The sequence below is a fragment of the Saccharomyces paradoxus genome, chromosome III (assembly GCF_002079055.1).
Source record: "Saccharomyces paradoxus chromosome III, complete sequence".
In the NCBI taxonomy this organism is placed as follows: Eukaryota; Fungi; Ascomycota; class Saccharomycetes; order Saccharomycetales; family Saccharomycetaceae; genus Saccharomyces; species Saccharomyces paradoxus.
Genome location: NC_047489.1, coordinates 307830 through 319396, shown reverse-complemented (window position 1 = coordinate 319396; position 11567 = coordinate 307830). Strand labels below are relative to the sequence as shown.

The 11567-nt window shown below is 35.8% G+C and overlaps 3 protein-coding genes across 3 annotated transcripts; 1 reads left to right on the top strand and 2 right to left on the bottom strand.

Moving 5' to 3' along the window:
• Positions 1-2426: 2426 nt before the first annotated feature.
• On the top strand, positions 2427-3515 carry OCA4 (Oca4p; the record flags this gene model as incomplete). The annotated part of the gene is made up of 1 exon (XM_033909135.1): positions 2427-3515. One exon carries the CDS (start codon positions 2427-2429, stop codon positions 3513-3515), a length of 1089 nt encoding a protein of 362 aa, XP_033765026.1.
• Positions 3516-3744: 229 nt separating this feature from the next.
• Positions 3745-4917, bottom strand: CDC50 (aminophospholipid translocase regulatory protein CDC50; the record flags this gene model as incomplete). Its single annotated transcript, XM_033909134.1, has 1 exon — positions 3745-4917. One exon carries the CDS (start codon positions 4915-4917, stop codon positions 3745-3747), a length of 1173 nt encoding a protein of 390 aa, XP_033765025.1.
• Positions 4918-5232: 315 nt separating this feature from the next.
• CDC39 (CCR4-NOT core subunit CDC39) lies at positions 5233-11565 on the bottom strand (the record flags this gene model as incomplete). Its single annotated transcript, XM_033909133.1, has 1 exon — positions 5233-11565. One exon carries the CDS (start codon positions 11563-11565, stop codon positions 5233-5235), a length of 6333 nt encoding a protein of 2110 aa, XP_033765024.1.
• Positions 11566-11567: the final 2 nt, after the last annotated feature.

Genomic DNA, 11567 nt, shown 5'->3' with positions numbered 1-11567 from the left:
CATGGCTTATTAATATAGGGTAGAATCTTGGCTTTAACGTCTTGACCCGAAAAATATGCCAAAAGGCTACAAAGATTTATAGACCTCTGCGCTAACATTCCCATTTAAGGCTTAGTATTGAATGATAAATTTTTCAATTATGTAAACTATTGGCCCGTTACAGGTTTTTTTTTGCTTCGCTGTACTGATCGCTTCCAAATTCGTTGCTCAATGTTCAAAGTTCAACTGAGTTCTTTCGGAACAAAAATGCACTGATATAATATACTTCTGTAAGGTGAGCGAATGAAAAGTCCGCTTTTTCGTTAAATGGTCGAATACTCCTGTATTTCTAGTTAATACGTAGACGCAAGCTTTCAACTAACTTTGGAAAAAGTAATAAGTTTCACGACTAATATTTAGCCAACATAAAGGGACGAGGGAAATGCCCTGAATAAAACATTTGTAGTTTACGCACTTGGAGTGTGGGGTATGGAGTGTGGAAGGTACTCTAATAGATATTATTATGGGCAGCCATATAGCGTTACCTTCATAGAGGGTAGAATTATTAAACGGACTTTTTTTAGAGTTCGTGGAGAAAAGGTATTAGTGCAGTTTTATAAGTAGCACCAAATAGATATTATTCGCCATTAACAAGACCTTTACACACCACATTGAGTTTTTGTGGTTAAACAGTTTATTTATCGAATATAGCTCAATCTGGATCTTATAGAAGCTCCCTTTTATATATTAAATAAAAATGATAAAATTGATAAAGGTTGTACAATAAAATCCATCGGAATAACTGGGGTAGAATCCCTGAATTTAAAACTCTCTTCCCAGTATATGGTAGTCGTAGCTCTTGTCTACTACTGCAGAAACTCCCTTGTTGACTTTCATAAGTATGACATGAAAATAAATGCAAGTATATGAACAAATTCTAATCGTATTTTTTGCTGCAAGCTGTGGGAGCTAGTTTTCTAATAAGTACAAAAGGCGGAGTTGAGAAAAATAAACTTTAAGCTTTTAAGCTTTTATGCAAATCGCTTACGTTATGTGTATTTATATAATAGAGTTCATTGAATGTATTGTGAAATGGCAAAAGAAAGCAACACTCATCAGTTTTACTGGCGGTTATAGAATTCGTTTTGACAATAAATAAGAATGAAGGTAAAGAATTTCTACTGCCTTTTTTCCCATTTTCAAGAACGGTTGAGTGCTGTCATTTAGCAATTAGGTTTTAATATATATTCTATTTAAACCGTCAAGGAACATTTATATTGTATAATTTTCTAATGTTTATAGAATTTTATTCGTAAAAGCGTTCTGTCTTTAGTTTGCAATAATGTAAATACTATTTTTGGATAGAGCACTGGAGATGTTGCCTTTAACCTGCTGGAGTACCATGGGGCACCCGTAATCATTCTGTTGACTTGATCTGGAGCAATACCTGTAAACTTAGTAGTGAAGTCACCCTAGTTGAAAACGGCTTAAGCAACTTCGGTTGGGCGTTCTTCAGTTGTGTGGGCAGCTTGGAACATGTAGTATTGAGAAAGTGAGCTCTGATATCAAAGATTTAGACACCCATTCAAACCAAATTGACTTTTTCCAAGATTAAGCTAGAGCATTGATTGCAGAACAGTGATTGCGGCGAAATCAGTAGCAATTGAAGTTGGCTTGGCACCTTTGTATTTATTTTTGTTTGTTAGTGCTGATATAAGCTTAGCTCTAAAAAATTTGGCTAAGGTATATTCGCATTGACAGATTACTATGCAGCCCTTTTTATATGAATTTCTCGATCAACTTCTCTTGCATGAACGAGGATCATCTTGTGTTCAATTTTATCTCATAAACATTACTGTTATTATTTAGGGAGATGCTTCTGTTCATGAACGATCCATTTTTGGAGGTCTCGTATATGAAGGCATGTTTCTACGTCATCGATATTCATTCGTATATCTAGATGAAAGAATATATTTTAGAGAACGCTGTTAGAAACTACCCTTTGTATGCATGCAATGCTTCCATTTCTGACCAAACAATAAGGTTAGAAGTGACATTCAGAAGCCTATTGTGCAAGCTTTGACTATCATGTGCTAAAGATTACCAGGATTGTCATTAAAACTCATTTTCCTCCGAATTAGGATATGGAGAAAGCTGTAACGTGCAGTGGTATCTCAAAATATAGAATTCTATAAGCGTGTGTTTCATTAGCAAAACTCCTTATGGCTGTCCTTGACGTATATGCTTTCATGGCGCAACAAGAAGGAATGCCTTAATATACCATTTCTAAGAGTCCGGGTAACAATATCCTGATCTTTCACTCGGAAGTTTTCTGGCATTAAGTAGAAGGTAAGGTAAATGAAATGAGATGTGGTTATGTCATAGAGATCGTAGGACAAAGGGAGAGGTATTTACGGTCCTGGTGCGTTACCTAAACTCAACTTATAATGTTGGTTCCTCCTGCCAATTTTGGCATTGCTGAAGAAGGAATATATAGATGTTCTAAAGTGGAAACATTGAACTTGTCCTTTCTGGAAACTCTTAATTTGAAGACTGCTATATTTATTGGAGGTCAAGAACCATCTAAGTTTTTCAAAGATTTTTTCACAAGGTCATCTATAAAATGGATTGTTCTAAGGATGTCCGATTTCTCAGCTGCGGCAGTTCCGGTGAAGAGCTCTTCTGTATCCAACGCCAACTTATACTCGAACAATGATAGTACTTTATCATTGCAGGATGAAAAAAAAAAAACCACTGCAAATGCGTCACAAAACTCTATTACAGTGGACCCTGTAATTCAAGAGGAATTGGCTTACCACTTGACTGACAATGACGACTTAATGCTAATTAAGAGCACGTGTTTAAAGAGAACTTTCAAAACATTATTGAATGCGGATAATTATAATGTTTTGTTGATAGATAAAACAGCGTTGGTCATTGGTATACTTCGAAAAATTCAAAAATGGAATATTGCATCAATCATAAATGAATACAGATTATTTTCTGGTAAAAATAGAAATTATTTTGCGGAAACATTTCTAGAAATAATAAGTGTTGACATAGAACAGGAAAAGGATGATAAGACAATTGTTAACAATAACGCTAAGAAATATTCCCTTGAGAACAATAGAACACACTCGATAGAGTACAAAGCCAATTCTGGTAAGCTTATTAGAGTAAATGAAGATGACCTTTGCAGGGAGCCAGAAGTACCTCAACGGCTTTTAACATTAATAAATCAAATTGAAACTAAGGTAAAAAATAACAAGGTATTACAAGTAAGTGGAGTCATAGGAGATGATTTGAAGAAAACCTCTTCCGACCTTGGAATTTTTGGCCATAGGTATAGATTAGCATTCAACAAAAAAGAAAACGGGGATTACGGCTATTATAAAGCAAGAGGGAAAGACGATGTCAAAATAAGGATACCAAGTGATCCTGAATTACCAGATTGGTTCAAGTTCCAACGAGATCTGTGGGAAAAAGAAAACGTTCCGGAAGAGCATCACTTTTATAGGGAACATATTTTTACATAGTTTACATTTTTACATATATGTATAGATGACTTTATGATAAATTTTTTTCCCTTTTTTATCACTATCATCATCTAATTGGGAATAGCAAACCCTGTGAGTTATTTATCGCATTATTCGCCAAGAGGAGAAGGCACGTTTCATTTTGTCTTTTGTTTACGTTTGAGAAAGTCAACAAAATCTGTTTACTTATAAACAAATGCATGTAAGCAGTAAAATTTATTTTTCCCCTTTATAAAATCTCTCTCAATGTTGTATTTTCTGCGTGTATGTTCTCATAATCCTCATTTTCATCATCATGAAAGTTCAAATAAGTATGATCACCCATCGCTCTTGGTTGAAAAATTAATTTAACCAAAAATACGATGCCGAATAAAGCGCAAAGTCCCGCGACGATGAGGTATAATACACCAAGTGACATATTTCTACCACCAATAGCTCCATTTGTAGTTAATACAAATGATTTTGTGCCACCAAAGAGTGAAATGGGATAATTCAACTCAATATTCATTTGATATTTACCCTTCGGCAAAGGAGCAGATTCATTTTTCAACGCTAGCTTGTAAAACTTGGGAAAGGCTGCAGTCCTCATCCATACCTGAAACTCTTCCCAAGTATGGATATCTGGAAGATTTTCATCAGTATATCCATCGGGATACTTCTTCATCCAGTTTGGTGGTGGGACAATATCGCTAACATTATACTTGGTAGCTTTAAATCTGTGACGATCTATGCTCCACGATATATGCTTGTTAGTTAAATTATAGTCACCTGTGCCGTCAATACCACTCAAAACTTGAGAAAATGTGTCATTGAACATAGAATTGGCGATCAACCCACAAGGATATATTATTTTGTCGTCTCTACTTCTTATGGGACTACAACTTGTATCCAAGTCATCTAACTTGATAGATTCCCCTAATATTTGCTTTGTGTCAAACGATTGGACATACCTACGATGATTCTGATAGAAATTGGTCAATTTATAATATATAAAAACGGATTTATTAATATCGTTTGGGATTTCGAACTGGAGCTCGCATGATTGTTCACCACTTTCGTCTTTGGTTAGCTTCCATTGTGGTTTATTTTCAACTTTACTTTTGAAGTGATATTTAATATACTTCTTTGGTATATCTGCAAAAGCAGTTGTGGAGGCTTTTGTATCACAATGACTGTAATCAATTGTTAGATCTTGTACCTTAGTAGCGCCCACAATGAGTCCAATGCCAATAGGAGTAAAGATACATGCAACAAATATTAATAATGGAAGCACGCTTTGAGGTGACAGTATTGGTTGCCATGCCTTAAGCCTTTGTTGTCTAAACGCTGTGTTTGGAGGCTTCTTAGACGTGGGCCCTTCTTTCGTGAGTGGAGCCTTACCTCTTCTGAATAATGAAACCATATACAAGCTGTTCTTTAGAACTTCAGGTATTTGATTACACAAGTATCCTTTGTTTGCAGTGCATTAAATCCAGAAGATAAGTTCAGCTCTTCCTGGATATAACTCTCGATGCATATTATTATTGTTCTCCATGACAATAATACGGGTAACACGTAATTTAAGAAGTTTAACAGCAAAAGCGACCTAACAGTAAGAAAAGTAAATGGAAATGCTTCTGTTTTTATTCGAAATAGTATTCTCTAAAATATAGTATTATACAAGTATTATTTTATTCTGAAATAATAATTTTCGTATGTAAATAAATGCAGTTATTTTTTATGCGTTGGATTGTAGGGGGGTTTGCCTTCTATCAACGGTAGAGGATTTGTCATCTTGTTCACAGTTGGTGTATTTTTTGGAATATTTCACTAATTGTTGTAAAATTAGTTTAATTTCTGGAACACTTTGTACAAAGGGCAGATCTAGAAGGTGGATGTCACTACTGTTTATCAATTGAGTAAAGAAAACAGATACACCCCAGGTGTGTGGTTTATTAACGATAATTCTTTTTAAAAAGTTTCTCAGGATGATTTCTTGAACCTCAAGCTTTTGATCATTCCATTCATCACTTTTGAACATATTCATTAATACAAAGCTGAACCAATAGGTGTGAATATTTGGATATCTCAATTGTTCTACAATAGCTAATATGATTTGATATTTCATTTCAATGTTACCATTTTGGATCAGGTTAAACAGTAGAGTATAGTAGGAAGACTTCGTATTGAATACCGCATTTGAAGACGTTCTCTTATATTCTATTCCTGCTTCAATACCCACATGTAATACGATAGCACGGACCAGTTTACTATCGATAGATAAAAAGTCGTAGCCAACGCCCTTTTTTATGTCATACGTATCCTTATAGATGGAGTTTAGAATGGTCCTTAATAATGAATTGGAAGGGATACGTAGGTAGTTGTCAACTGGTTTCTTTAATGAGTGTAAATCAATTACTGGATCAATGAACACTTCGGGTAGTTCCTTACATGAAGGAATATTCTCCATATTAAGAGTCACATCGTACGGGTTGGGAACGGTCATATGTTTAGGAATAGCAGATAGAATGACATTTTTTAGTTGAAAGTATGTCGGAGGTAAATTGTTCATTAATTCATAGTGATTTTCAATTAAAAAGGATGGTACATCATTCGAAATACCTAAAATAACACGCAGTGTTCCCTTATAAACAACGGAAACAGCATCAGAGACGGCATGTTTACTCGTGTACTGGTCCAAAAACTTAAACAAATCAATTATCAAAAGCATCAACTTTTCCCAACCTATTTTGTTGGGTAATCTTAACATAATTGGTAATAACATCCTGTGTGATAATAATGTCACCCATGCAAATGAGAATCCAGGGAAGGCAAATGGTTGCAAAGCGTGCAAATATCCTGAGAAAGTGTTGTAAAATACAGAATCAAATTCAATTAGCTCTTGTCTGGTTTTGGAATCAGATATCCTAACAAAATTGTGTGTCCTAATGGTAGCCCACTCATATAAGATGTTAGAAAATAATCTGAAATATGGTCTTTCATTAAATGTGGTACCCTCTTGGCTATGATCCTTAGCGAACACTAAAACGATCACAGAAAATATTGCGTTAATGTAATCTCTTCTTGTATCATCTTTGAAATCCTGCAAAATCAACAGTTTTACAATTAACGATCCTAGAGCATCAATAGCGATGAAAACTTCATCAGTCGGATCACTTTCTTTGAATGAAGAAACTGACAACTCAAGAGAACTTTTGACAAATGTAATTAAATTATCGGTATCACTGATTACGCCCTTCTCGACTAATTGTTTGATAAAAACAGCTGTGATTATGTCGTTATTTTCAACTCTTTGAAGTAATTTTACCCATTCTGTAAACACCAAGTAAAATTTCTCTGTTCTTGTAGTTTTGGTACCTTTTCTCACTGGCATTATCTTAGTATCCTCGAATTCTTTGATAAATTTCTTCACGTTTTCATCTTCTAAAGAAGCTAAGTGTTCCAAGGTTTTAATGAAGTCCATCCTCATTAAAATTGGATCATCAGACAACACAGCATTCTGGATTAATTTCATCGCAAATTCGGTGGAGTTCTCCATTTTATTCTTCATTGCAGTAACTAGAACGTTATCTAATTCTGTAGCATCAATTAAATTAACTTCCAGTAGGGATCTGATAACGGGAACATTAAATTTTCTACTATCCAAGGCATAAACCAACCACCAAACAACGTCTTTTCTAGCAACGAGAGATAAAGAACATAACTTTTCCAAAAGTAAGGACAAAACTTCTCTGCAAAGAGGACTCTCGCTAGTAGCAAAAAGGCTATTAACAACAGCTTGTGAGACCTTTAATGCTAACTGATCCTTTTGTGCGCTCTTTGCAATAAACGTCAAAATTTGAAAAATGATGGTTTTGATTTGATTTTGATCACCTAATTCAGCTAAGTTATTCTTCGCAGCATTTTCCTTAATTTGAGAGACCAAAATGTCCATGAGATGCACAAGAACACGTTGGTTCTGTTCCAAATCTGATTGAACCGCAGCAATTCCACCTTGAGGATTCGGCACATTTACAACCGGGGGTTGGGACGAGTGGGATGGTTGATTCAGACGGTTCTTCTGTAATTGCTGTTGTTGCTGTTGTTGAGCTCTTATTTGTTCGGAGGTTAAGAGCTGAGTAGGCATTTGTGCTTGTTGCTGCTGTGGTTGAGATAGACCCATGTTTGGAGTTAACGGTGGAGCATGAGCGGGCAATCCTGCGAATGGAATGACATCCAAGTTTGGAATATTCTTACCAAATTCTTCATATACTCTAAATTGTTGAGGAGTAACACCAGTATTTTTTAATCCAAGAGGTTCTGGTAAGGATAGTGAATACGGGTTGGTATTTTGAGTAACAAATGGTTGATCAGCCCTTCTTTCCTTGTGGTAACGACGAATAGCAATCGCCTGCATCAATTGGTCTGCCAAATCTTGAGTGGACTTATCCATAGATGCTTTTTCAATTAAAACTAAAGCAATACCGACATTCTCATTTATTGCCGTGTCAAGTTCCTCTGCTGGAGAAGAAGAAAGGGACATTAAGTTTGGTGCTAGTGATTCCATAGTAGAACGTATGCCTTCTTTCAATGGTTCGATCGAGGTAGCTCGAGCTAAACTTTGTGCCAAATGCCTTACCATAATGATTGCAGCGGTTTTTAATTTAGATTCATCAACTTCAGTGGCAAAGTCTTTGAGTATTATTTTTGTTGTCGTAACAACAGCAATTCCTGATGACTTTTCAACCACTTCTAACAGAATTTCACGCACTGATTTGGCTAAAGCCATTTGAAAGACCCTCTTCAAGTCAGGATGGGTTACAAAAATAGTAGAACCAAGTAAGTTGTTGAATGGATTATCATGTGAAATTGATCCCTCGCCACCAAAGTTCGTTTGTTGATCTGTGATTGTATTCGCACTCATATGATGCTGTTGTTGTTGTTGTTGTTGCCTTTGTTGTTGTTGCTGTCTCTGTTGGTATATTAGCATCTGCTGTTGGTGCTGTTGCATTAGCATAATTTGCCTTTGCTGTTCCGTTTGTTGTTGCTCCAAAGTGATTGAACCCAAAGCTCCTGATAAAGTTTCTATAACTTCAGGAGTATTAATGAAATTTGAGGGCTTAAGGGATTTGGTGGTCAAATTGAAAGACTTTAATAAGACCTCAACTTCGAAGGTCAAACTTAATTTCCAGTTTGCTTTTTCGTTTAACTCAATCAACAGCTTCAATATACCAACAGTCCATGGATTCGGTGGTTTAAAAATTTTTGATTCAGAAGCCCCTTGTAAAATCTTTGTTACGAACGGGACAACTATTTCCAGTCTTTTTTCCTTATAGGCTTCAAGTAACATTTCCCTGAAGGCGATGTTCTTGTGTTTGATTGGTTTGTTTAAAGCTAAAGTGATACAGCCTAACCATGAGGCCAAGTTTTTTAGGTGCTTCTTATCGATAGCTTGCTCGTCCTTTGTGGATAATAGAACAAATAATTGTCTCAAAGTAACGTTGACCATGAATTGGTGCAGTAATCCCGATCCTATAGCAACTATAACCTTACTATAAAGTTCATGATAGTTAGGTTCTGTTTTGGCCCTTTGAGTAACTAAATATGTGGAAAACCAAGAAAAAAAATTTGGTGATAAATTTTTCTTCAATTCATCGACCTTATTACTCAAATTAGCTAGCGTAACATTATTGAGAACAAAAAGAACTTTTTCTACGACATCTTTAGGAGCACCTTCTTGATTGATCTGACATGAGACTTCATCCACGACAAAAAATTTTAGTGGGATCATTTCCTGGGCAGGTCTTGGCCTTTCCTTTGGGGCATTTACTAATGTGGCAGCCTCAACGATGGATTGGTAAACTTGAGCTTGAGACTTTAAAGCCGGAACTTCTCTCAACAGATCCTTACAATACTGTGGATATTCGGCCAAACGTATTCTAAATGCATAAATAGCTTGAACAGCAAACTTAAACATCTTGGATTCTGGAGGCTCCTTGGCAAACCTCATGATTATCCTAAATGCGACGTCTAATACAAATCCACGTAACAGTTGGAAAAGAATCATGGATCCAAAAAGAACAGATGTTGTAGCTAATGCATCTAATGGGTAATCTTGGAAGAATGTCGATTCTGCAATAACAGCGTGAGTAATACATGTAAAGACTTCCTGGTCTCTAGGCAAGTCGCTATCCCTTAACCTTCTTAGAAGTTCGATGACATCTTTGATGGCTAATTCACCACTATACATTTTCTGTAGATAGTTCTGCATCTCCTTTTCGATATCGTTATTAATTGCTGTAATGTCACCATTGGCTAAAATAGCTTCATCGTGTCCAAAACCAAAATTTATCAGTCTAGGAAAGGCAATTAATAAAGAAAACTCTATGGATTCAAACCTCCGTAATTGGAGAACATCCAGTGGGCATTTGTTCAATACTCCAATTAATGAATGAAAAGCAAATAAGTCAAATGTTTTTAATGGCCTAAATGGAGTGTTTGCATCAGTCATTTTCGTTTGAGCTTCTAGTGATTCCAGCACTACATCGACATTAGATGGTGAAACTTTTGTCTTTAAAAAAGTATCGAACCCTTCCCAACCAATCTGTCTTGCGCATGGCAAAATTCTAAAAGCTTCATTGAAGGGAAGTTTATTAATGACTGAATCTAACCTCCCAGTATCTAACAACGACTTTAAAAAGTTTGCAATAGGTGCTTCATCAGAATTGATTATGATTTTGGCTGCGTCTACGATCCTGGAATCATCAGTTATTGTAGATATAACGTCCTTGAACGATGATGGTGATTTATTATAAACTTGAATTAGTAAAGTAATCAGTATCTCATCTATGATTGTCCTGTTTTCTATCAATAAAATGAACCGCTTCATTTCTTTGATTAATGCCAAAACAAGATACTCAGGGGCGTAGTTGAAATCTTCAAAAAAGCACTCTTGAAAATAAGCTAGCATAGGACTATCAGACAATTCCTCCCTTTGTAGGAACAATTCTAAATTCAGTGATGCAATAGATAATAAGTAGAGTAAAGATCGCTTTGTGTTCGGGATGGATTCAGAGACTTTCCTAGTACCTTCTGCACTCAGTAAATCAAAGCAGCCGTTCTGTACCGACCACTTATGAAGTTGAATGGCCAGATCTAGTTTGAAAATAACTTTCCAGTCGCAGCTGAAAAATTCATCAATAACTGGGCCATCGTGTAATGCAGCAAACAAGCAACTCAAAGATGCTGTGGTAGGCTTTAATGGTGCACTTAGAAAGTACTTTGTTGACATTAAATTAAACACACGGTTCCAATTTATCTGGTTGGGTTGCACAGAGTTTATTGACCTTGCTATAACGTCACCACAGTTAGTTGCGTCTAAAATCGTCGAAGGTGTTAACCAACTCCGTGTGGGGTCATTTTGTAAATTCTGAGACCCAGGTGAAAGTATTTCTGATAGTAAAAGAGCCAGCAAGTCATTTAGACTTTCACCTTCCAATGAATGCAATAAGTCGCGTAAATTGGGCTCTAGTGTTTCTGGTGTAGTTTGAAGGAAAAAGTTCCTTAAATAATTTGTATGATTCATCTTGATTGTCTTGAAATCGTTAATCTGAGAGGAGCGGTCAAGTGATTCTATAATATCCTTGTTTGCAGATTTATCAAATAGATCAATGAAAAGTGATAATGTAATTCCTGTTTGTTTTTGAAACCCCTGGTTATCGAAGGTTCGTTTTTTTAAAAGCTCAATAAGGTCTGTACTTTTCTTTGGTAAATCCTTGGCAAATTCCAATAGTAATCTGTGCAGTAAATTCTCTTGAAGTAAAAATTTTCCCGCTTGTAAAATGTCCCGAGAACTTAAGGTTAATAAACGCTCCCAAACTCTTATGTAAATATCTACGGACGATCTGTCTAAAATATGTTTAATTTCCCTTTCCACGGATTCGAAATTGTTGTTGTTAAGAGTCGTGAATAATAAACTAATTTGTGCAATGAGGATTTGAGCGGCCTGTTTTCCCTTTGACGTTTCAATATTAGATGCTGTGTTCAAATCACTGTAAGTGGCCGATAGCATGT